The sequence below is a fragment of the Lemur catta genome, chromosome 7, assembly GCF_020740605.2.
Source record: "Lemur catta isolate mLemCat1 chromosome 7, mLemCat1.pri, whole genome shotgun sequence".
Lineage (NCBI taxonomy): Eukaryota > Metazoa > Chordata > Mammalia > Primates > Lemuridae > Lemur > Lemur catta.
In genome coordinates, this window is record NC_059134.1 from 97,712,691 (window position 1) to 97,735,027 (window position 22,337).

Genomic DNA, 22,337 nt, shown 5'->3' on the forward strand with positions numbered 1-22,337 from the left:
AGACAAGTGGGGATGTGTAGCCAGTGAGCAGAGGGAGGCAGTCAGTGGATGGAAAATTATTAAGAGGAGATATCACGGGTAGGGTGATTCTTGCTAAACTGGCTTAAAAGAATTCTTGCTCAAGACTGGCCAAGGGCTTAGATATTAAGGGTAAGGGATGAGGAATTTGATTAGATATCCATAGTGGGGAATTTATCACTAAACCAACTTAGCAGGATTCTTGCTAAGACCAGGCTCGGTGAGGACAGATATACACAGCCAACGTTGAGGCCTAGAAAAGAAAAAGGAGTTTAACAAAAATATGGTCAAGGAAGGAGTCTCTGCCATGTCTAAAAAATGATTTGGATTTGAATCCTTGACTTACAATTCATTAACTTTGCAACTATGCTGATGTGTGCAGGTCATTAATTACTCTAAGCTTTAGTTTCACCATATATAAAATAGAGGTAATCATAATCATCCTAAAGACCCTGTATCAAGGTATTGTCCTTTGGATAAAAGGAAAAAAAAACTAATAAAGACTCTACAGAGGCATCTTGAGAATTACAGTCAAGATGAGATGCTACAGCTGAAAGCCCTGGGTAAAGTATAAAGCATGGCATGCATGTGCAGAAGTTATTCTTACAGGGAAGAAGATAAACCACAGGCAAATGACTACATTCCATTCACCACTCTCTAGGCAGAATGAGGATGTAGGAGTGTATGGTATGTGTTTCCTGTCAACCCAGGATATCTACAATAGGAAAGAAGAACCATCAGGATAAAGAATTTCCAGACCACAGAGGAAGACTCTAGCCTAGTTTTTCTGAGTAGCCACTATGATCCACGTGCTTGAGAGAGCCTTATAGCAATATGTGAAGAATGATGGTCCACCTCATGACACCATAATCCTAACCCTAATATATCTTCTCTCAAGGTAGACCTGAAAGAGGGTCATTCTCATCATGAACCAGATCAACCACACCAATGTGAAGGAATTTGTCTTCCTGGAACTTACTCGCTTTCGGGAGCTGGAGTTCCTCTTATTTGTGGTCTTCCTTGCTGCGTATGTAGCAACCGTCCTGGGAAATGCCCTCATTGTGGTCACTATCACCTGTGAGTCCCGCCTCCACACTCCCATGTACTTTCTCCTGCGGAACAAATCAGTCCTGGATATTGTTTTTTCATCTATCACTGTCCCCAAGTTCCTGGTGGATCTTTTATCAGAGAGGAAAACCATCTCCTACAATGGATGCATGGCACAGATCTTTTTCTTCCACTTTGCTGGTGGGGCAGATATTTTTTTCCTCTCTGTGATGGCCTATGACAGATACCTTGCGATTGCCAAACCCCTGCACTATGTGATCATTATGAGGAAGGAAGTGTGGGTGGCCTTGGTGATGGCTTCCTGGGTGGGTGGTGGCTTACATTCAATTGTCCAGGTAATTCTGATGCTTCCACTCCCTTTCTGTGGGCCCAACATTCTGGATGCCTTCTACTGTGATGTGCCCCAGGTGGTGAAACTGGCCTGCACCAACACCTTGGTTTTGGAGCTTCTCATGATCTCTAACAATGGACTGGTGACCCTGGTGTGGTTCCTCCTGCTCCTGGGCTCCTACACTGTCATTCTGGTGATGCTGAGATCCCACTCTGGGGAGGGGTGGAACAAGGCCCTCTCCACCTGCACCTCCCACATCCTGGTGGTGACTCTGCACTTCGTGCCTTGTGTTTACATCTACTGCCGGCCCTTCACTACTCTGCCCACGGACACAGCCATATCTATCAATAACACAGTCATCACCCCCATGCTGAACCCCATGATCTACACCCTGAGGAACCAAGAAATGAAGTTAGCCATGCGGAGACTGCAGAGGAGGCTGGGGCCTTCTGAGAGCAGTAAGCTGGGATAAGCAGTGAGACTGAGACTGGAGGTCTAAGACTGATTTAGTTTTCTCAAACTGCAAGTCTAAAAGATGACTAGCTCTTTCCTCTTCAGTCATTTTACTGTATATCTTCATAGCCACTCAACTCTATTAGCAGAAATACAAGAACCAAAGGAAGAGATGAAATTGAACAATGTGAGCTACCAGGCTTGTGGACTGGGGAGAAGTATGGGGTCTAGGATTGAAATCAATAACCTAAATACTATTTTGGTGTTATCTGTTACTCTCATGCTAACACTTACCTCACTTTCACCAACTGTTCATATGGAAATTATTAGGCACAGCCTTTCCCAGACCCCTAGAGATATAAAGGAATGGAATGCAAGAGGGGAACTTGCATTCCTTATCCCTCCTGATAAGGAAGAAGCTTGCCCCTCCCTATCCCTCCTGATAAGGATGACTCCGGAGCTGTAGAATGTGACCAATGCAGGGGTCCCAGGAGCTGGTTGTTTGAAAAGAATTTATTACGATGGCTGTTCTGGCCCAGTTGCTCACTCCCTCTGGAAAAACCCTCTATAAAACTCAAGGCATCTCACTTCCTCACGTGGATGCTCTTTCCTGCCTCCACCCATCTGCACCCAGATGCTCAAATAAACAACATTTTGCTACACCTGAGGCTTCATGTGTCTCCCTCTTCGCTCTGGACCTAACAGAAATAACATTACCAATTCACAAGACTGTCACAAGAATGAAATAGGATCAATGTTGGGAGGATGACAGTTGTGAAGGTTAGCACTGCTCCTGGCATTAATCAGGCATTTAATCAATGTTCTCTATTATCTATCTCTCCTAAATACGCATATACATAGAATATAGACAATTATTCATACATGCTATATCTGGCAACTCTGTAATTTCCAGCCAATTGTTAAAATAACTTGATTTTGTATTTTAAGTACAGAGTCTTAAATATATTTCACCAATTATTGAAACGAGAAGAAATATTTTAAGTTGTAAATCAGATATACACATGGACAAATCTATACATGAACCAAATAGTTCCTGTTCTTGGGTCCATTCTATTGATATGCCTACTGAAATTAATCTCAAAGGCACTCATATCATTTGGAGGCATATCTGCACAAAATCCACACTGACAATTTTTTTTATGTTAACATGAACTTTCTTTTTCTCTCTATTCCCTTTTTCTATTTTACCCCCAGGGCTTTTGTAACTGAAACAAAACTATAGTATTTTTTCTATGTATGCATAGACAATTCAAGACAAGTCACTGTAGTTCAAAAACAAAACTACCTAAGAAAATCCTTCCAGGCCCTCAAAGTCTATTTTCTGTTCCAGGAGAGAAAAGAAACACCTTGCATTCAGAGTTATTTAGAAATCGCCACTGGATCTGTGTTGGAATCCACCTCTCTCCCAAGGGAAGAATTCCAAGAGAGTTGATATGTAGAGAAACAATCTCCCATCTCCCTCTATGCTCCCCTCAAGTTACCCTTCAGCCTCCAATAGTCACTCAAACATTGGCCAAGAGAAGTAAGGAAGCTCAAGAAATTGCAACACATTGAAAACTTTTTGTAAGGTACCAAATTGTTATAATGCATTGATATTTGGCCAAGAAAGTGCTAGTAGGTGACACATATCTGTGGTCTTGCCTGAATCCTACAAGACAGAGGCACTGAGCCAAGACTCCTAATATATTATAGTGCTTCTCAATCTTTTTTAAATTATTGCCCCCCAAGGAGTTTTGTTAGATACGTTTTCCTAATTGCTCCCCTACAAGGAAATTTAATCTCAAAAATATGTATCTTTTTATGTCCTGAGGCCCTTTGAAGGGCAATACATCATTGTAATGTCTAAGTTTTTTGCTCCCCCAAAATTCAGTTGTTTTCCCTTTGGGCATGTTATCCTTATTTGGAATGAATGGTCATGTAACATTAGATGTCTCCACAGGCTGTTTCCCCAAAACTCAGAGAAGCACAGAATAGATAGACTTATGTCTTCCGGGGCCTTGTAAGAATTTAGAAAGCAGAGAAATGTGGACATCATTGTGTGCATGTGAATGTGTGTGTGTGTGTGTGCACGCATATGTGTGGACTTGCTTGCTTGGAAACTGTTTAATAATTCCCACTGGAACTCCAGCATTACCAGAAGAATGCCCATTCTATTTCTATAACCAATAAAATTCCCTTTGCTAATTCTTATATTAGGCTTGGGCCTGAGAGACCAGCACACACAACAGGGACACTTTGGGACAGGCAGAAGAGCCATGATGATGTGACTCTCTGAGTCTGCCCTTTCCAAAGTGAAGACTGAAGACAAGACACTGAAACGTGGCATAACTCATCTTCAGAAGGACGTCACCTTCAAGCACCATATTTCCCCACCATCACATAAGCTGAGTCCCAGCTCCCCAGTCTCGGATGGTGCAAATTCATGGTTGTACACTGAAGGATTCAGGTAAGGATATTGAACTGTCAGAGGCCCAGACAGTGTGAGTTATATGTGGATACAATGAGCATGAAAAATATATCAGGTGTATAAGATACCGCAAAAAATAGTTGAAAACTTTAGCAACAAGAAACAAAGAAATAGACGTTAAATATTGGGAAACGAGGAATGTCTTCATAAGAAGGAGCCACAGAGATGGGGCCAGAACAGCAAAAGAAAAGGCAGTTTGTTTGTATTTGATAGAAAAATTGAGTTGCATAAAAAGAGCAGATTTTGTTCCACTTTAGAGTTGGTCCATGGGGGGGCATGAAGCCTCTTTCTACAAGATAGGTGCTTCCTTAAAAAACATGATTTTAACCCCAAATTCCCTTAAAAACCGCGAGGGTTTCAAAGGCAGCTCCATATACACACTTGCCCACGGCTCGCTGGGTCTCCTTTCCCTTCGATTCAGAGACACCTTATCCCCGAACCCACTCACCCGGCGCTGAAGCCTCTGTTCCACTTGGTCAATTCACACATGTTCATTGAAACAAAAATAAGCAAGTTGGTTCAAGCAGATGCTGTTCTTTTACAGAATAGCATTTTACATTTTGCAAATGTCTGCATAAATAACCTTCTCTCATAGGCAGGGAAGATACTGTTTTAGAAGAAAGGGAAAGGAACCAAATTAATTGAATGCCTGCTGTGTGCCAGTTACTTTACAAACATTATCCTACTTACTTTTTATGCTACCTGATGAAGTCAGTGTTATGCTTCCCAGTTTGCAAAGGAGGAAACTGAAGAAAAATAAAGGAGTTGCCCTGGGTAACAAGGGAGGAAGAGGCAGAATTCCAGCTCAGGTGTGCCCTTCTCCAAAGCTCTTAACACTGTCCCATACTACGTCACCGTAGATTGCCCCCACATTTCACAACTGAGGATCTGAGGCACAGAGAGGCAAAGAAGATTTCTCAAGGTCACAGAACTCTTCAGTGGCTTGGGTCAGGAAACAAATCTCTACCTGGCATCCCTGGGGCCAAGTCAAAGACATAAGCAAAATAGGTCTTAACTTGTGTTCATCAAGATCCTTCTCATTCACCCAGACTCCAAGGCCAATGCTTATAAGTCATGGTGTGCATTTATCAGCTAGGTGTATTCACTACTTTAAAAAATAGTTACTAAGCACCTAACATGTGCCCCAGACTAGGTAAGGCTTTGACTATAACAGGATGAATGAAACTTTGAGCAGATTAGATGAACTTGAGGTTTATAGGAAAATTGTACTGAATTAAGGACAGATAGACATATAAGAAATTAGGTGCAATAAATTGTTAGAGATGCCAGAAGTTAGTGCAGGAAACGATGGAGACACAAAGGGGGGATCCAGCTGAGGGACATCAGGAAAGTTTCCACAAAAGAGGACACCCTGAACCTGAGGGTTGAAAGATTGCTGTTTGTCAAGGCAGATAGTAGGGAGATCTTGAGATTGGGAAGGACATGGTAGGCAGAGGGAGCAACAGGAACACAGATCCAAAGGTGTGGATCAGCAATAATTTGCATAATGTCTGAGCCACTGAAACGGAGGACCAAAGGAAGCAAGTCCCCCAGATAACATCCGAGATGGAGGAAAGTCTTAGATACTATAAAGGCAGCTTAACTTTTATTTTGTAAACAATAGGGAACCATTGAAAAATTTCAAACCAACTGAAGAAATAATACGGTTCCATTTAGAACATAAAGATAGTTCTGGAAACAACAGAGAAGATGAATCAGAAAAACATTTACCAAAGTAAAAGAGAACAGTTAGGGAACTCCCACAACAACCTCAGGAGAGATGATAAGGGTCTAACTGATGATAGAGAAGAGAGAACAATTTGAGAGAAGTGAAGAAGGTGGGATCCCCAGGAGAGTGACCTTGCACACAGTCCTGGTTCCTTACAATGTGGGTAGCTCAGTATATGTCTTTGGGGTGAAATGCCCCACCTATCGTATGTGCTGTGGAGGCGACTGTGCCCACAAAGACGGAATAAACTGGGGAAACAAGACAAGTAGTCAAATTCTCCAGAGCAAATGAGAGGCAACATGTGTTTTTTGTTTCTTTATCCACATGATTTCTCAAGATTATCACCCTCCCAAGCTTGTTCTTATTCAGCCCAAGCACAATGCATCCCAGCGGGGCACTGAACTGGGACCATCTATCTGTCAGATGACTCAGGCGGATGCTCGGGCTGAGCGTGGCTATTTTCTCTGAGTTAACTTTTGTCACTCTGCCAACAGCACAAATCTCTGAAATTATTAAAGTGCCATGGATGGAAAACGTACTGGGCTGAAGATCAAAGACCAACTTCAGCACCAGCTTGCTGCATGGCCTTCTGCACGTCACTGAAGCCTGTCAGGAACTCTGCTTTTCCTGAATTAATCCTCAAGCAACAAAAGGTTGCTCACTCCTCACTCAAATGGGGAAAATGCAATGATGTGGAAATTCTCCCACTTGGCTCTGCCCCTTCCTCCCCAACCAGAGCTTCATAGTAAGAGAACCTACCCCAGCCATGGTGGGGGAAGCGGGTGGTGGTCATTGTTTCCACCTTGTGCTGGGGTCAATGTGCTGATTTGTACTTTGCCAGGAAATGCAAGTGCCAAACTGAGCAGACACTACTTAACATTACTAGGAAGGAGACAGAAGGAAGTCTGCCTTTATCTGTACTGGCCACAGCACTGCGGTGACCTTGCATTTCATGCCCTTTCTCCACACACGCACATCTGGACCTCAGCTGTCTTTTTGATGATAGAGCCATCTCCACCACCATCCTTGTCCTCTTCTTTGTGTTAAACTCCATCCTTTACCCTCAACCTCTGAGTGTCCATGAAATGAAATGAAAAATTAAAGAGTGGAGGTGCCATTTGCACGACATACGACCTGAAAGGTAACAGAAGGGCAATGGACTAAAATTCCATTGCGACAAGAGAGACACTTGAGGGGGTGATGAAACCCATCATTGAAAGTGTTAGAAAAATTCTGTGCAGAGCTCCTTGTCCAAATTATTCTTGGATTTATGCATTCTGAAACTGGCAGGCAGTGTGAGAGAGTAGAAAGATCCCAGCCAGGAGAAATTTGTCTTATTTCCCCTTTGCCGCTGACTTTCTGCATGACCTTGGAAAACTGAGTTCAGTTTGCTATTGTTGAAGTGGGAATAATACCTTCCCCTCTAACCTCAGAGGGGTGTTAGGAAATTTTATTGTAATTAGGTGTGTACCAGTTTTTAAAACTACAACATGCTATTCAAATGAATCCCTAGCATGTTGTTACTGGATGTTAATTTATTTCAATGACTTTTAAGCCATAGACACAATGTGGAAAGTGAACAAAATCAGAGCCACTCTGATTCGAGAAGGTTTAGGGAACCCAGAACCAGTTCCACGAAGCCTTCCTTAAGGTTGTCTTTCTCAGCAACTGCTAGAGGTGGGCTTTCACAGAACCCGTGGGCCCACTGACTACAGTAAGAAAATGAGTGATCTAGTCTAAACCACAGCTTCTACTAATGAGGGAGCTGAGGCGAGTAGAATCGAGTGATTTCCCCAGGTAACACAGCAAGTGCATGAAGAACATGGTACATGACAAAAACACATATTTATGCATGTTTAATTTCAGAATAAGAGATAAATCTTTGCTTGATGTCCTTGTCTCAATAACACTAGTATTTCCTTCAAAGGTGTACATGGAGGGAGAAACAGCATCCAATGGCCCTGAGAAATCATACCAGGGTGACCGAATTTATTTTTTGTGGACTTACTCAGTCTCAAGAGCTGAGCTTATTCTTATTTTTCTTTTTATCTATGGTTTATGTAACAACTGTGTTAGCAAACGTTGCCATTATGGTCACTGTGACCTGTGAGTCCCGCCTTCACACCCCCATGTACTTCCTGCTCCGCAATCTCTCCATCTTGGACATCTGCTTCTCCTCCATCACAGCTCCTAAGGTCCTGATTGATCTTCTATCAGAGAAAAAGGGGATCTCCTTCAATGGCTGTGTCACTCAGATGTTCTTCTTCCACCTTCTGGGGGGAGCAGACATTTTTTCTCTCTCTATCATGGCGTTTGACCGCTATGTGGCCATCTCCAAGCCCCTGCACTACGTGACCATCATGAGTAGGAGGCGATGCACAGCCCTCATCACAGCCTCCTGGGTGGGGGGCTTTGTCCACTCCATTGTGCAGATTTCCCTGTTGCTCCCACTGCCCTTCTGTGGGCCTAATGTTGTTGATGGCTTCTACTGTGATGTCCCCCAGGTGCTCAAACTCGCCTGCATGGACACCTTTGTTCTTGAGCTCCTGATGATTTCCAATAATGGCTTGATCTCTACACTGTGGTTCGTCTTCCTGCTTGTGTCCTACACGGTCATCTTGACGATGCTGAGGTCTCATGCTGGGGAGGGCAGGAGGAAAGCCATCTCCACCTGCACCTCCCACATCACTGTGGTGACCCTGCATTTCGTTCCCTGCATCTATGTCTATGCCCGGCCCTTCACTGCCCTCCCCATGGACAGAGCTGTCTCTATCACCTTCACTGTTGTCATCCCTGTCCTCAATCCCTTGATCTACACCCTGAGGAACCAGGAGATGAAGTCAGCCATGTGGAAACTGAAGAAAAGGCTCATGCTTTCTGAAGGAGAATAGCCTCATTATTGTTTGTGCGTGAAGATGCAAATATATAATTAAATTATTTTCTTTAAATATTAACTGTCAAATATTGTGACTCAGCAATCCACAGACACTTAACTATAGCAGGATGGCATAGACACAAAAAATCAGTGACCAGGCACACTGGTGTTGAGCAGGAACAGCAGCAGAAAGTTAAGCAAGAAGAATGTAGGCCTTGAAGAGCAACTGACAGTGAGCAGGGCACAAATGTGAAATATAAGAGAATTTTTTTGGTGTCCAGAGAATGGGCTAGTGCTGTGACATCCAGATGTGCAGTAGGCAACAGGGACATCTGTCTCAACACAGCAGGGCTCCAGCAGCTACATCCCAGTTCATCAATAGTCATCCCATGAGTACTTATTGCCGTCTACCATGGCCTCAATACTGCTGGGAAACATGTCTCTCTGTCACTTCTGCTTTGTCAGTAATTTGGACCTTCTTTCTAAACCCACTCACCTATAAAATACACTAGCACAACCTCCTACAATCATTTGGTATGTGTAAAGAACTTTAGCTTTTTAAGAATTTCCTATTGTCTTTCACTTCCTGTGACTTTGTCAGAATTGGATGTGACCTGGGATTTGAACAGTCCTATTTCGTAAAACCCCGATACACAACTACAGAAATGGCAAGAATCTGGAACTACCTATCCTACCATCCATACCACCACCATGGATACAAGCTGGCTAGCTAGTTGGCTGGAGTAGTTGAAAAAATAAAAAGCTATATCCAACCCAATAAGTATTTGTATTTTTCTTATGTACAATTATTTATCATTTCCCTCACCAGAGTGTATAAAATATCTCATAAAATGTCAAATTAATATTTCTAATTCTCCCTTATATTTCCAGTGTCTAGAATAGTGCCTGACCCATAAGCAGCCATTAGGAAATGTTGGTTGAATCTGTGGAATGGAAGGAAATGAATGCATGTAGATGATGATGCCAAATTCTAGTTTGTCTTTAGCTTTTAGTATTTAAAACTGACTTTATTTCTTGAGCAGATATTTCTTGAGGGAAGCCAGAGAAAATAGAAATGGTTGAATCAGAGTTTACTGTGATCTCACGCTCAAGGCCTGACCATCTATGTGTGTATCTTTATGAGGTCACCAAAACAAGGGTTAGGTTCAAAAATGTTGTTGGAACCCATGTACACAATAGAATAGAAACATCCCGAAGCACATGAATGTTTGTGCACACAGAAATTCATTCATTCAGGGTTCCAGCCAGCTTGTGTTCTATGTACTGACAGATCCCTGGGATACCCAAACTGAACATAATCATACACAGCAGAGTGGGGCTTATTCCCTCTCTCCTCCATCTGGAATGTGGAACCTAGTAAGACCGAGGTAAGGAGTTCATTGAAATGTAACTAAAGACTGATAATAATAATACAGAACCACATTCCCTTATTTAATTTATTGGGACCAGGTAGGTTTTGTAGTTTATTAATAGAATTTCTTAGATTTTAGAAAGATTACATAGTAAATGTATTGTACATTCCATTTCTCCATGGGAAGCAGCTGATAACCAAACACTTTAATATCTCCATGGAAAAATGTGAGAATAGTCCCACAAAGTATAATAAATAAAAACTATGGGCTCGGCATGGGGGCTCACACCTGTAATGTAGCACTTTGAGAGGCTGAGGTGGGAGGAGTGCTTGAGGCCAGGGGTTCAAGACCAGCCTGGGCAACATAGTGAGACCACATCTCTACAAACAGTAAAACAATTAGCCAGGCATGGTGGCTCACACTTGTAGTCCCAGCAACTTGAGAAGCTGAGACAGGAGGATTGCTTGAGCCTGAGATTTGAGGCTCTAGTGAGCTATGATCACTCCACTGCACTCCAGCCTGAGTGACAGAGAGAGAACCTGTCTCTAGGAAAAAATAAAATTAAAATTAAAATAAAAACTACACATGGCTTCAAATTAATTGAGATCAAATTTTGCCACAAAATTGGTTCAAGTCAGATCAGTTTTCACTACCAAATGACTTTCTAAAAATCCTTTAGCATTCATAGTTTGAAGATTTCATGGCTGGGCGTGGTGGCTCATGCCTATAATCCTAGCACTCTGGGAGGCCGAGGCAGGAGGATCGCTTGAGGTTAAGAGTTCAAGAGCAGCCTCAGCAAGAGCAAGACCCCTTCTCTACTAAAAATAGAAAGAAATTAGCCAGACAACTAAAAAGACATAGAAAAAATTTGGCGGGTGTGGTGGTATGTCCTTGTAGTCCCAGCTACTTGGGAGGCTGAGGCAGGAGGATCACTTGAGCCCAGGAGTTTGAGGTTGCTGTGAGCTATGTTTATGCCACGCCACTCCAGCTCAGACAACAGAGCAAGACTCTGTCTCAAAAACAAAAAAAAAAAGATTTCATGATGACTGGCAACACATATGGAAACTGAAAAAGAGGGTGTTGTGGTAGGCAGAATAATCCCCCTGCAAAGATAGCCACCTTCTAACCCCCAGAACCTGCAAATATGTTATCTTACATAGCAAAGGGAAACTAAGGCTGAAGATGGAATTAAGACTGCTAATAAACTGATCTTAAAATTCAGGAGATTATTCTGGATCATCTGGGTGGGCCCAATCTAATAACAAGGGTTCTTAAAAGTAGAAGACTAGACAGAAGAGGAGGTCAGAGTAACACAATGTGAGAAACATTTGACTTGCCTTTGCTTTTGAAGATGGAAGGGGTTGCAGGCCAAGGAATGCAGTCAGCTTTCAAGGACTTTCAAGTCCTAAATATAGGTATATTGCATTTACAGATTGAGAGACTCAATATTGTTAAGATTTCAATTCTCCCCCAAACTAATCTATAGATAAATTCAATCCAAGTCAAAATTTCAGCAGGCTTTCTTTGTTTATTAAGCTGATTATAAATTTTTTGTGGAAATGCAAAGAATATAGAATACTCAAAACAACCTTGTAAAAGAAAACAAAGTTGCAGAACTTTTACCACTTGAACTCAAGACCTATCAGACAATCATCAGTGCCATATAAAACAAGCATGAAGATTGACATAGATCACTGGAGATGAATAAACAGTCCAGAAATACACACATTTGCTTATGGTCAACTGAATTTAAATACAAGTGCCAAGGTAAATCAATGGCAGAGGGGATGGATAATCACCTTTTGAATAAATTGTGCTGAAACAGCTGATATCCATGCGGAAAAAATAAACCTACATACTTACCTCTCACCATACAAAAGAAAATTAGCTTGAAATACATCAAAGATTTAAGCTTGAAAGTTCAAACTATTAAACTTCTAGGAAAAATTGGACAAAATGTTTGCAATCTTGGGGTAGACAAAAACTTTTTAGACAAGATAAAAAAATAATAGAAAATATTGAATTTCAAAATTTAAAATTTCTGCTCCTCATCCTTGAAGAGGCTTAAGAAAGGAACAAAGCAGGAAAATGATATTAATAAAACCATCTACAAGGCTAATAAAATCCATATCTTATGGATAAAATCAGAAATTCCAAGAAACACCTAACCTAAACATGACAATGAGATAAGATGTCTCCCTTAATAGGAAATAGCCAAGGTAAAGTAGAACCAATTAATACAAAAAATGAAAACTTTAAGATTTGGCAAGTTATATGTGTCTCCGCCTAGAAAAGGAGGATGTTTGTGACATTTTATTGTAGAGCAGAGAGGCAGCACAAAGTAAATATATAAAATGTTGGATTAGTGAAAAAAACTGATGAATAAAGAAATATGAGTTTTAATAAAAAAATAAATAAAATTGTTACATCTCAAAATACATCAAGAAAAGAAACTGGGGCCGGGCGCGGTGGCTCACGCCTGTAATCCTAGCACTCTGGGAGGCCGAGGCGAGTGGATCGTTTGAGCTCAGGAGTTCGAGACCAGCCTGAGCAAGAGCGAGACCCCATCTCTACTAAACATAGAAAGAAATTATACGGACAGCTAAAAATATATATAGAAAAATTAGCCGGGCATGGTGGCACATGCCTATAGTCCCAGCTACCCGGGAGGCTGAGGCAGGAGGATTGCCTGAGCCCAGGAGTCTGAGGTTGCTGTGAGCTAGGCTGACGCCACGGCACTCTAGCCTGGGCAACAGAGTGAGACTCTGTCTCAAAAAAAAAAAAAAAAAAAAAAAAAAAAGAAAAGAAAAGAAACTGTAAGGTGGCCGGGCACGGTGGCTCACGCCTGTAATCCTAGCACTCTGGGAGCCTGAGGCAGGAGGATTGTTCGAGGTCAGGAGTTCGAGACCAGCCTGAGCAAGAGCGAGACCCCATCTCTACTAAAAATAAAAAGAAATTAGCTGGACAACTAAAAATATATACAGAAAAAATTAGCCGGGCATGGTGGCGCATGACTGTAGTCCCAGCTACTCTCGAGGCTGAGGCAGAAGGATTGCGTGAGCCCGGGAGTTTGAGGTTGCTGTGAGCTAGGCTGATGCTACGGCACTCTAACCCAGGCAACAGAGTGAGACTCTGTCTCAAAATAAAAAAAAGAAGAAGAAGCTGTAGACTAAGCAAAAGTATTTGCAACACATATTTCTAATAAAGGACATATCGAAAATATATGAAGAATTTATAAAATTCAAAATAAAAAAATTAAAATGGCAACAAATTTGAATCAACAAAAACAAAATAAATTATATAAATAGTCATTATATATATATGATAATATGCTCAACATCACTGGTTATCAGGGAAATGCAAATTAACACCTTAATGAAATACCACCACGTGCCCAACAGAATAATTAAAATTATGACACTGACCGTATACAGTGTTGGAGGAAAAATGGAGCAACTGGAAGACTGCTGCTTAGAATGTCAGATGGTACAATCCCTTTGGAAAGCCATTTGGCAGTTCCTTATAAAGTCAAACATACACTTAGTCATGTAATTGCCCTTACACCTCTTACCCAAGAGAAATAAAAACCTGTGTCCACAAAGAAGACTTGAACAAGTATGTTTATAGCACATTCACTCATAATAGCCAGAAACCAGAAACAACTCAAATGTCCATCAACATATAATTGGGCAAACAAATTGTCATACAGCTATTCAATGGAATACTATTCAGCAATTAATAGGAACAACTAATACATTCAACAAAACAGATGAATCTCAAAAACATAAGTAAAAAGCCAAACACAAAAGAGTCCCTTAGTATTACAACTCTACAAAATTGATTTTTTTAATTAGAACTAAAATTTGCTTGTCGTAATATTAACATTTATATATCTTGGTAGGGATATACAGGATTCTAGTGTTCTTCAGTCTATTAACCACACAGATCATGTCAGTTCTCTGCTTAATTCCTCCAATTGCACGCAGAATGAAAACCAAATTCTCACAATGGCCTGCCGGTGCTACGTAATCTTGACATCATCTACTAAACACTGGCCTCCTTGATATTTTAAAAAATATGCCCCCTCTTACCTTGACATCCTTTAATACAATGCAGCCCCTACCCAATGCTTCTCATCTCACTGCCCTACTGAACTGTTTTTGTTCTGTTTGTCAACAACACACTCTATACATTTTATTTATCTATTTTATTTATCATCTGCATTCTCCCACTAGAACACAAGCTCCATGGAGACAGGATTTGGGTCTATCTCACTCGCTGTGTATTCAGTGCCTTGGATATAAAATAGGCTCTTGAGAGATAACTGTTGAGTCAAGAGTTTTTACACATGCATGTGTGTATATTTGATATAAATCACAGATGCCAGAGAGCTTACATAACAACAAAGTCCCTGTCTCAAATGAATGTTGTTCCTATATCCTGTTCCCATATCCATTCTTGTTCTAAATTGAATTTAAAATCTTGAAACTCCATTCCCCAGTACTAAAATTCCAAAAGAGATTAAGGTTTGTCTGGATCCAACTCATCCCTCTCTCCACCTTCCCCGAGAGGCACTCCTCTCAGGTTCACTGCCTAGGAAATCTCTCTCAATCAAGAGTCTGCATACATGTTAATACAATTCACCCATGAAATGTTTAGGTAAAGCACATCTTCGTTCCTTTCACTAATGGTTCTTTTTCTGTCCTTGTACCTGCTGCTTCTCACTCAAGTCAGACCTCAGTGACTGAGACAGAAGAGGATGGAGGCAAAGTTCCATTCAGTCCACTCCAGGACCAGGTTGCTAGTCTTCAGAAAAGGCAAAAACCAAGCATCCTCCATCTCAACACACATGACCTGCCTCACCCTGTTCTTATCTTTGTAGACTAGTTACGTACTGAAACAAAATGAAAGCACAAGTAAATCCAAACTCATTGTAATTCTGGAAACAGTGCAAGTAGGTTCTACATAATGTCAAACCATTCAATAAATTAACTTAGTCTAAAAATAAGTACTGTATTTGTGTGCACAGTTTTACTAACTTACACCAGTCTAGCTCTCAACTCCAGAGATTCCACATGAGTAGAGTGTTAGAAAATAGGACAAATACATATTACCCAAATATCATCTAGGCCATGTTTCTGTTTATGTGGACATGTATAGAAACATCAGGGGGCTACAGTCATCTTGTATGTAATTAGAAACTAGACTGGTAGCAAATGATTTGAGGTCTGATTTCTTCTAGGTTTTTGGCAACCTAATTGGAACTCACATGTATATAGTGTCCTCTGAGTCTTGTAAGCTATGCAAATTGGACTCAAAGTCCCTTTGGTATGGCTTTTGGGAAGTTTTATGCAATTCTGATTGAACTGTGGTTAAGGGGATAGATTTCCTCTTTTGCCTTTAAAAAACCTGGACACAAACCAAAATGTGTCGGTATGCGTGTGTGCGCTCACACATGTACATGTCTTGGTAACATTTTAATAATTCCCATTGAAACTCCATCACCAACAGTGAAATCAGCCACTTGAGTTCACTCACTTGCCCAGTATCAATTTCTTTGCAATTCTTACATTAAGCCTGAGGCTCAGGGACTTGGACATAAGACAGGAACACAGTGGAAGAACCTTAAAGATGTGAGTCCATGAGTCTGCCCTTTCTTTCCTGAAAATAGAGCAAAGATACTAAGATATTTAGTCCTCCAAAGGGCTTTACTCTTCCAACAAAATTTTCAGGAATTAATGTCACCAATTGTTATGGACTGTACTTAATAGCACCCAATTTTTAGTTGGAGTTTTAGGATCAAAGGAACTAGGTAAAGACATTAAACTTCTAGCTAAGGTTCAGGTTATGCATATTAAAATGAGATATTGTTATTGATGATGTATAGCTAATTTGATTTTGACTATTTTCCAGATATACTCAATATTTCAGAGCCAAGATGATCATCTCACCGACAGAAACAACAAAGGTAGGTGTTAAATATCAGAAAGAAGGTGTTACATTAAAAGGGATGCAGAAACCTGGTCCTTTTGGTGTAAGAGAAGGCATCATGCATCTGACATGACCCTTTGAGTTGCTTATTGGTGAGGCTGCGTCAGACTAAGGTCAATGTGAAAAAGGTTTCCAGAGCCACTTTCTGCTAAATGCTTACACTCAGACAGACTTTATCTAATGTTCTTGCAACACAAAATTTCAACCTATATGGATTGAATTTAGGTGGAAAAATAAAACACTGTATCTTCCATCCTGTTTCCACCCCTTTTATTTCATAATCCTTCCTTACACCCAACATAGATTCGTGCTATATCCCTTGTAAAAACAAGATTAACACTAGCACAGATTTACCTAATGAGTGGTGGTGAGAATCAAGTAAAGTTTTATATCACTCTACACATACAAAGGACTTAAAATTGTTTTTGTTACTGCCAGAAATGATCATATATGCTGTCACCCAAATCTGTCTCTACTTCCCTCACAACGCATACCACTTTTTATCTTGCATCATATTCACTAATTTGCAAAAATCATCCACTTCTGTTGGTCTGTAAATACTTTAGCAATGTGGCCCAATTTATTCATATACATTTGAAGACTGTGATAAATGTTCACTGATTTTGTATAAGGTGGAACAAGTAAAAATAATTACAAATTTTCCTTCAAATGATCAATAACATCTTATAAAAACAGGCATTATTGTGGTGACACCAATGTCTCTCACTGCTGTGCAACCCCACCACCCTCTTAGCTTTGATCCAAAGAGGGAAAGAGCAGAGGAAAGTGTGACCGATACAACATGGGCCACCTCTTGGAAGAGGGTCACTGTCTTTTTATCTCCTTCACACTCGAACAAGAGCCACAACCTTCTATCACCACTTTCCAGAACACTCCTCAGCATGTAATACTGTAAGATCATGAATCAGAGTGGACAGTAAAAGAGTCAAAGGACTCTTTCTGCCCCTACCCACCATGGCAGAAAATTTTAGGTTTTACAGTGCTGAATACAAGAATGAGAAGGTCAGTAGGCTTAGATCCATCATTCACCAACCAAATACCTGAGACCCATTGAGTGTAATAACAAATCTTTTATTAGGGAGGTAAGAAATGTTCTGTTACAAATAAAAATCTTCTTCCATTCCACACACCCCACTCTGTGCGAACCACACTGCATTTTCCAGTGTCCTCTGTACAAGCATGTCATTTTCACCACTGACTGACCTTACATGGGCTCTTTCCTTTGCATGATATACCCCTACTTGTTTCTTGGAAATTCATCAAGACCAAGCGAAAGCTTCACCTCCTCTAGGAAACCCTCACACACTATTCACAGACAGAGCTCTGCTGTGCTCACTCAGCACTATGTTTGTACCAACATCGTATCCCATGCATGCTTAGACACTTACATATTTGTATTTCTCATCAGACTGAAAAATATTCCACAATAAGAACTCTGCTGTGTGCATGTGTGTATTGCTAGTACCAGCAGAGTTCCAATCACACTATAAGAATCACAAAATTTGTGTGGACTAAAGGACTCATTGACTAAAGTAATGCCTTCTCACTTCCCCTAATAAATGTCAGGAATGTAATTGAATCTAACTTTAGGGAGTCATGTTCCATTTTAATGACATCAATTTCTGCTATACGATCTTATTAAGGGTGATACAGAAGGGGTGGGAGATTGGGTAGAACATATGCCGACCCCAAAAATTATCTTGAAATTTTATTTTTTTTTATATAAATATCTCATCTGGGACACGTTTTCTGCCACCTTTACCTTAAAATTAATGCAAAGAAATAACTCCAGTCAATTGTATTCTTAAATACAATTGGAATGTAGACTTTGGAGCTAAACAGAATCACTTCTGAATTTCAGTTTCACCACTTACTACTATTGTGAGTTTGGGAAAATGAGCTCACCTTTCTGAACATCATTTCTTCATCTGCAGAGAAGAAATTAAAAAAAAAAAAAACCTTCTTTGTAGGAATACATAAGAGAATCATTCGCAAGACACTTTAAGTCTTGGAGTGTCAAGAGGGTCATAACTCTCCAACTGGTTTTTCCCAACCACCTACAGATGGATCTGCTGGTGGTGGAGGCAAGAGGGAGGAAGGAGGAACAGGACAGGAAGTAGGTCACCAGTTTGTTCCTATCTTTTGGCAGAACTTGAAATTGGGTACCTGCATTCAGATGCCAGGGTCTGCATCCTCGTTCAATCTTGTAGCCTCTCAAGTGAATCTCCTCTTGTCTCAGATTCCTCCTCCTTTCTGCTGGCTCAAACTGATATAACCCACACAGAATCCATCCAACAGAGTTCAGAGTTAAGGAGTCAGAGCTGCAATCATTTAGCTAATTGATGGCAGAATAAGGACCAGGTAGAACCAATGCTCCAATCTCCAAATACAGAGCTCTCTGCACTACATCCTACTGCCTCTCTCAGCAGGGAAACTCTTCCTTTTGGGAAAAAATAAACTACTGTTCAAAAATTTTATAGGTTCTTATCAAGATATGTTCCTGAAAAGTGTAGCAAAATAACTGATAAAGTGTAATAATAATAATAAACCAGGAGCAGTTAAAATAAAAATGTGAACCTGTAGGTGATACTTTAACTTTTGTCTTTTAGAGAAGCCAGATTCTTTGACCCCCAAAGCAGTATAAATGACAAAATGAAATGAAAATATTTTCTCTTTTTAAATTTTTTAATTTTTAATTATTATGGGTACATAATAATTGTATACCTTTATAAGGGACATATGTTTTGATATAGGCATATAATATGAATTAATCAAATCAGAATAATTGGGGTATCCAAAACCTCTGGAATTTATCATTTCTTTGTGTTAGGAACATTACAATTCTACTCTTTTAGTTATTGTAAAATATACTGTAACTTATTGCTGATTATAGTCACTTTGTTGTGCTATCAAATATTGTTCATTCTATCTAACTATATTTAACTATCTTTTTGTACCCATTAACCATCCCCACTTTATCCCCACCTCCCTACTACCCTTCTCAGTCTCTGGTAACCATGATTCTACTCTCTGTCTCCATGAGATCAATTGTTTTTAATATGTAGCTCCTACATATGAGTAAGAATATATGAGATTTGTCTTTCTGTGCTTGGCTTATTTCACTTAACATAATGTTTTCCAGTTCCATCCATGTTGTTGCAAATAGCAGGATTTCATTCTTTTTTGTGGCTATATTATATTCCATTATGTATATGTACCACAAATTCTTTATCTATTTATCTGTTGACGGATATCCATGGCTATTATGAATAATGCTGCAATAAACATGGGAGTGCAGATATTTTTTCTATATATTGAATGCTCCTCCCTTGGATAAATAACAAAGAGGGGATTTCTGGGTTATATGTAGTTCCATTTTTAGTTTTTTGAGGAACTTCCATACCGTTCTCCATAGTGGTTGCTCTAATTTACATTCCCACCAATAGTGTATGAGGATTTCCCTTTCTCCACGTCCTTGCCGGCATCTGTTGCGGCCTGTCTTTTTGATAATGGCCATTTTAACAGGAATAAGATGATATTTCATTATAGTTTTGATTTGCATTTCTCTGATGACTAATGATGTTGAGCATTTTTTCATATACCTGTTGACCATTTGTATGTGTTCTTTTGAGAAATCTCTATTCAGATCCTTTGCCCATTTTTTAATCAGATTATTTAATTTTTTCTCATTGAGTTGTCAAAGTTCCTTATATATTCTAGATATATGGCAAGAGATAAGGGTTTAGCTTCATTCTTCTGCATAGGGATATACAGTTTTCCCAGCACCATTTACTGAAGATACTGTGCTTTCCCCCACTGTATGTTCTTGGCAACTTTGTTGATGATAAGTTCACTATAGATGTATGGATTTATTTCTGGGTTCTCTATTCTCTTACATTGGTCTATGTGTCTGTTTTTATGCCAGTACTATGCTGTTTGGGTTACTACAGGTCTGTAGTATAATTTGAAGTCATGTAAGGTGATTTTTCCAGTTTTGTTTTGTTTTGTTTTGTTTTGTTTTGTTTTGTTTTTGCTTATGATGGCTTTGGCTATTCTGGGTCTTTTGTGGTTCCAGATAAATTTTAGGATTATTTATTCTATTTCTGTGAAGGTTGCCATTGGTACTCTGATGGGGATTGCATTGAATCTATAATTGCTTTGGGTAACATGGACATTTTAACAGTATTGATTCTTTCCATCCATGAGCATGGAATAGCTTTCCTTTTTTGTGTGTGTCCTCGTCAATTTCTTTCAGCAATGTTTTATAGTTTTTATTGTAGAGATCTTTCATGTCTTTTCTTAAGTTTATTCCTGGGAATTTTATTTTATTTGTAGCTATTGTAAATGGGATTTCTTTCTTGGTTTCTCTGTTAGATTGTTAACTGTTCGTATACAGAAATGCTATTGATTTTTTTGTATGTTGATTTTTGTATCCTGAAACTTTACTAAATTTGTTTATCAGTTCTAATATTTTTTTGTGAAGTCTTTAGGTTTCTCTAGATATACAGTCATATCATCTGCAAAGAGGGATAATTTGACTTCTTCCTCTCCAATTTGGATGCACTTTATTCCATTCTCTTGTCTGACTGCTTTAGCTAGAACTTCCAGTAGTATGTTGAATAACAGTGGTGAAAGTGAGCATCCTTATCTTGTTCCAGATCTTAGAGGAAAGGCTTTCAGTTTTTCCTTGTTCACTATGACACTAGCTGTGGGTCCTGTCATATATGGCATTTATCATGTTGTGGTCTTCTCCTTCTACACTAAGTTTTCTGAGAGTTTTTAGCATGAAGGGATATTAAATTTTATCAAGTGCTTTCAGCATGAATTGAAATATCATATGTTTTTTGTCATTTGTTCTATTGATATGGTGTATCACATTGATTTATTTGCCTCTGTTGAACCATCCTTGTATCCCTAGGATGAATCCCACTTGATCATGATGAATAATCTTTTAAAGCATTGTTGAATTCTGTTTGCTATATTTTGTTGAGGATTTTTACATCTATATTCATCAGAGATATTGCCCTATAGTTTTCTTTTTTTGTGTTTTTGTCTGGTTTTGATATCAGGGTGATACAGGCCTTGTAGCATGAGTTTGGGAGTATTCCCTCCTCCTTGATTTTTTGGAATAGTTTAAGTAGGATTGCTATTAGTTCTTTGAATGCTTAGTAGAATTCAGCAGTGAAGCCATTGGGTCTTGGGTTTTTCTTTGATAAGAGACTTTTTGTTACTACTTTTATCTCGTTACTTGTATTGGTTCATTCAGGTTTTGAGTTTCTTTCTGGTTCAATCTTATTAGGTTGTATGTGCCTAGGAATTTATCCATTTCTTCTATGTTTTCCAATTTATTGGCATATATTAAATAGTTGCTCACAATAATAGTTTCTAAGGATCCTTTGGATTTCTGCAATATCAGCTGTAATGTCTCCTTTTTCATCTCTGATTTTATTTATTTGGATCTTCTCTCTTTTTTTCTTAGTCTGGCTAAAGGTGTGTCAACTTTGTTTATCTTTTTAAAAAACCAACTTTTTGTTTCATTGATCTTTCACATTTTGGGGGGTTTTTCTTTCAGTTTCATTTATTTCTGCTCTGATCTTTATTATTTCTTTTCTTCAAAAATATTTTGCTAAAGCAGAATAAATAAAGAAAAGATTCATTACATTGGGATTTTTATACCAAAAACACAAAATTGAACCTTGGTAATTAATCTTTTGAAAATAGGCTATGTAAATGTCACTACTTAACACATTTTCTTTCCCCAAATAGTTCTATAGGAAAAGAATTATCAAATGAGTTTACATGTGATAATTTGATTTGATCACCAAACTGCAATCTTAAAAATGTGGACAACTCAGCAAATTGCAAACACTACAGCCATGTGGAAAAGTTTCTGAATTGCATTCTAGGTGTTTAGGAGGACCACAAAATAAGTAGCCCAGTGCTTTTATAAGACATAGCTTGAAATAAAAAAGCAAGAAAAGGATGACTTC

General features: G+C 39.4%; 2 protein-coding genes across 2 annotated transcripts; both read left to right on the forward strand.

Annotated features, from left to right (window-relative positions):
- Positions 1-927: 927 nt before the first annotated feature.
- On the forward strand, positions 928-1,967 carry LOC123642742 (olfactory receptor 4D6). Its single transcript, XM_045558144.1, has one exon. The coding sequence runs from the start codon at positions 945-947 to the stop codon at positions 1,887-1,889; it is 945 nt and encodes a 314-aa protein (XP_045414100.1). The 5' UTR covers positions 928-944; the 3' UTR covers positions 1,890-1,967.
- A 6,075-nt stretch (positions 1,968-8,042) lies between these two features.
- On the forward strand, positions 8,043-8,978 carry LOC123642743 (olfactory receptor 4D9-like). The gene has a single exon (XM_045558145.1). The coding sequence runs from the start codon at positions 8,043-8,045 to the stop codon at positions 8,976-8,978; it is 936 nt and encodes a 311-aa protein (XP_045414101.1).
- The last annotated feature ends 13,359 nt before the right edge of the window (positions 8,979-22,337 follow it).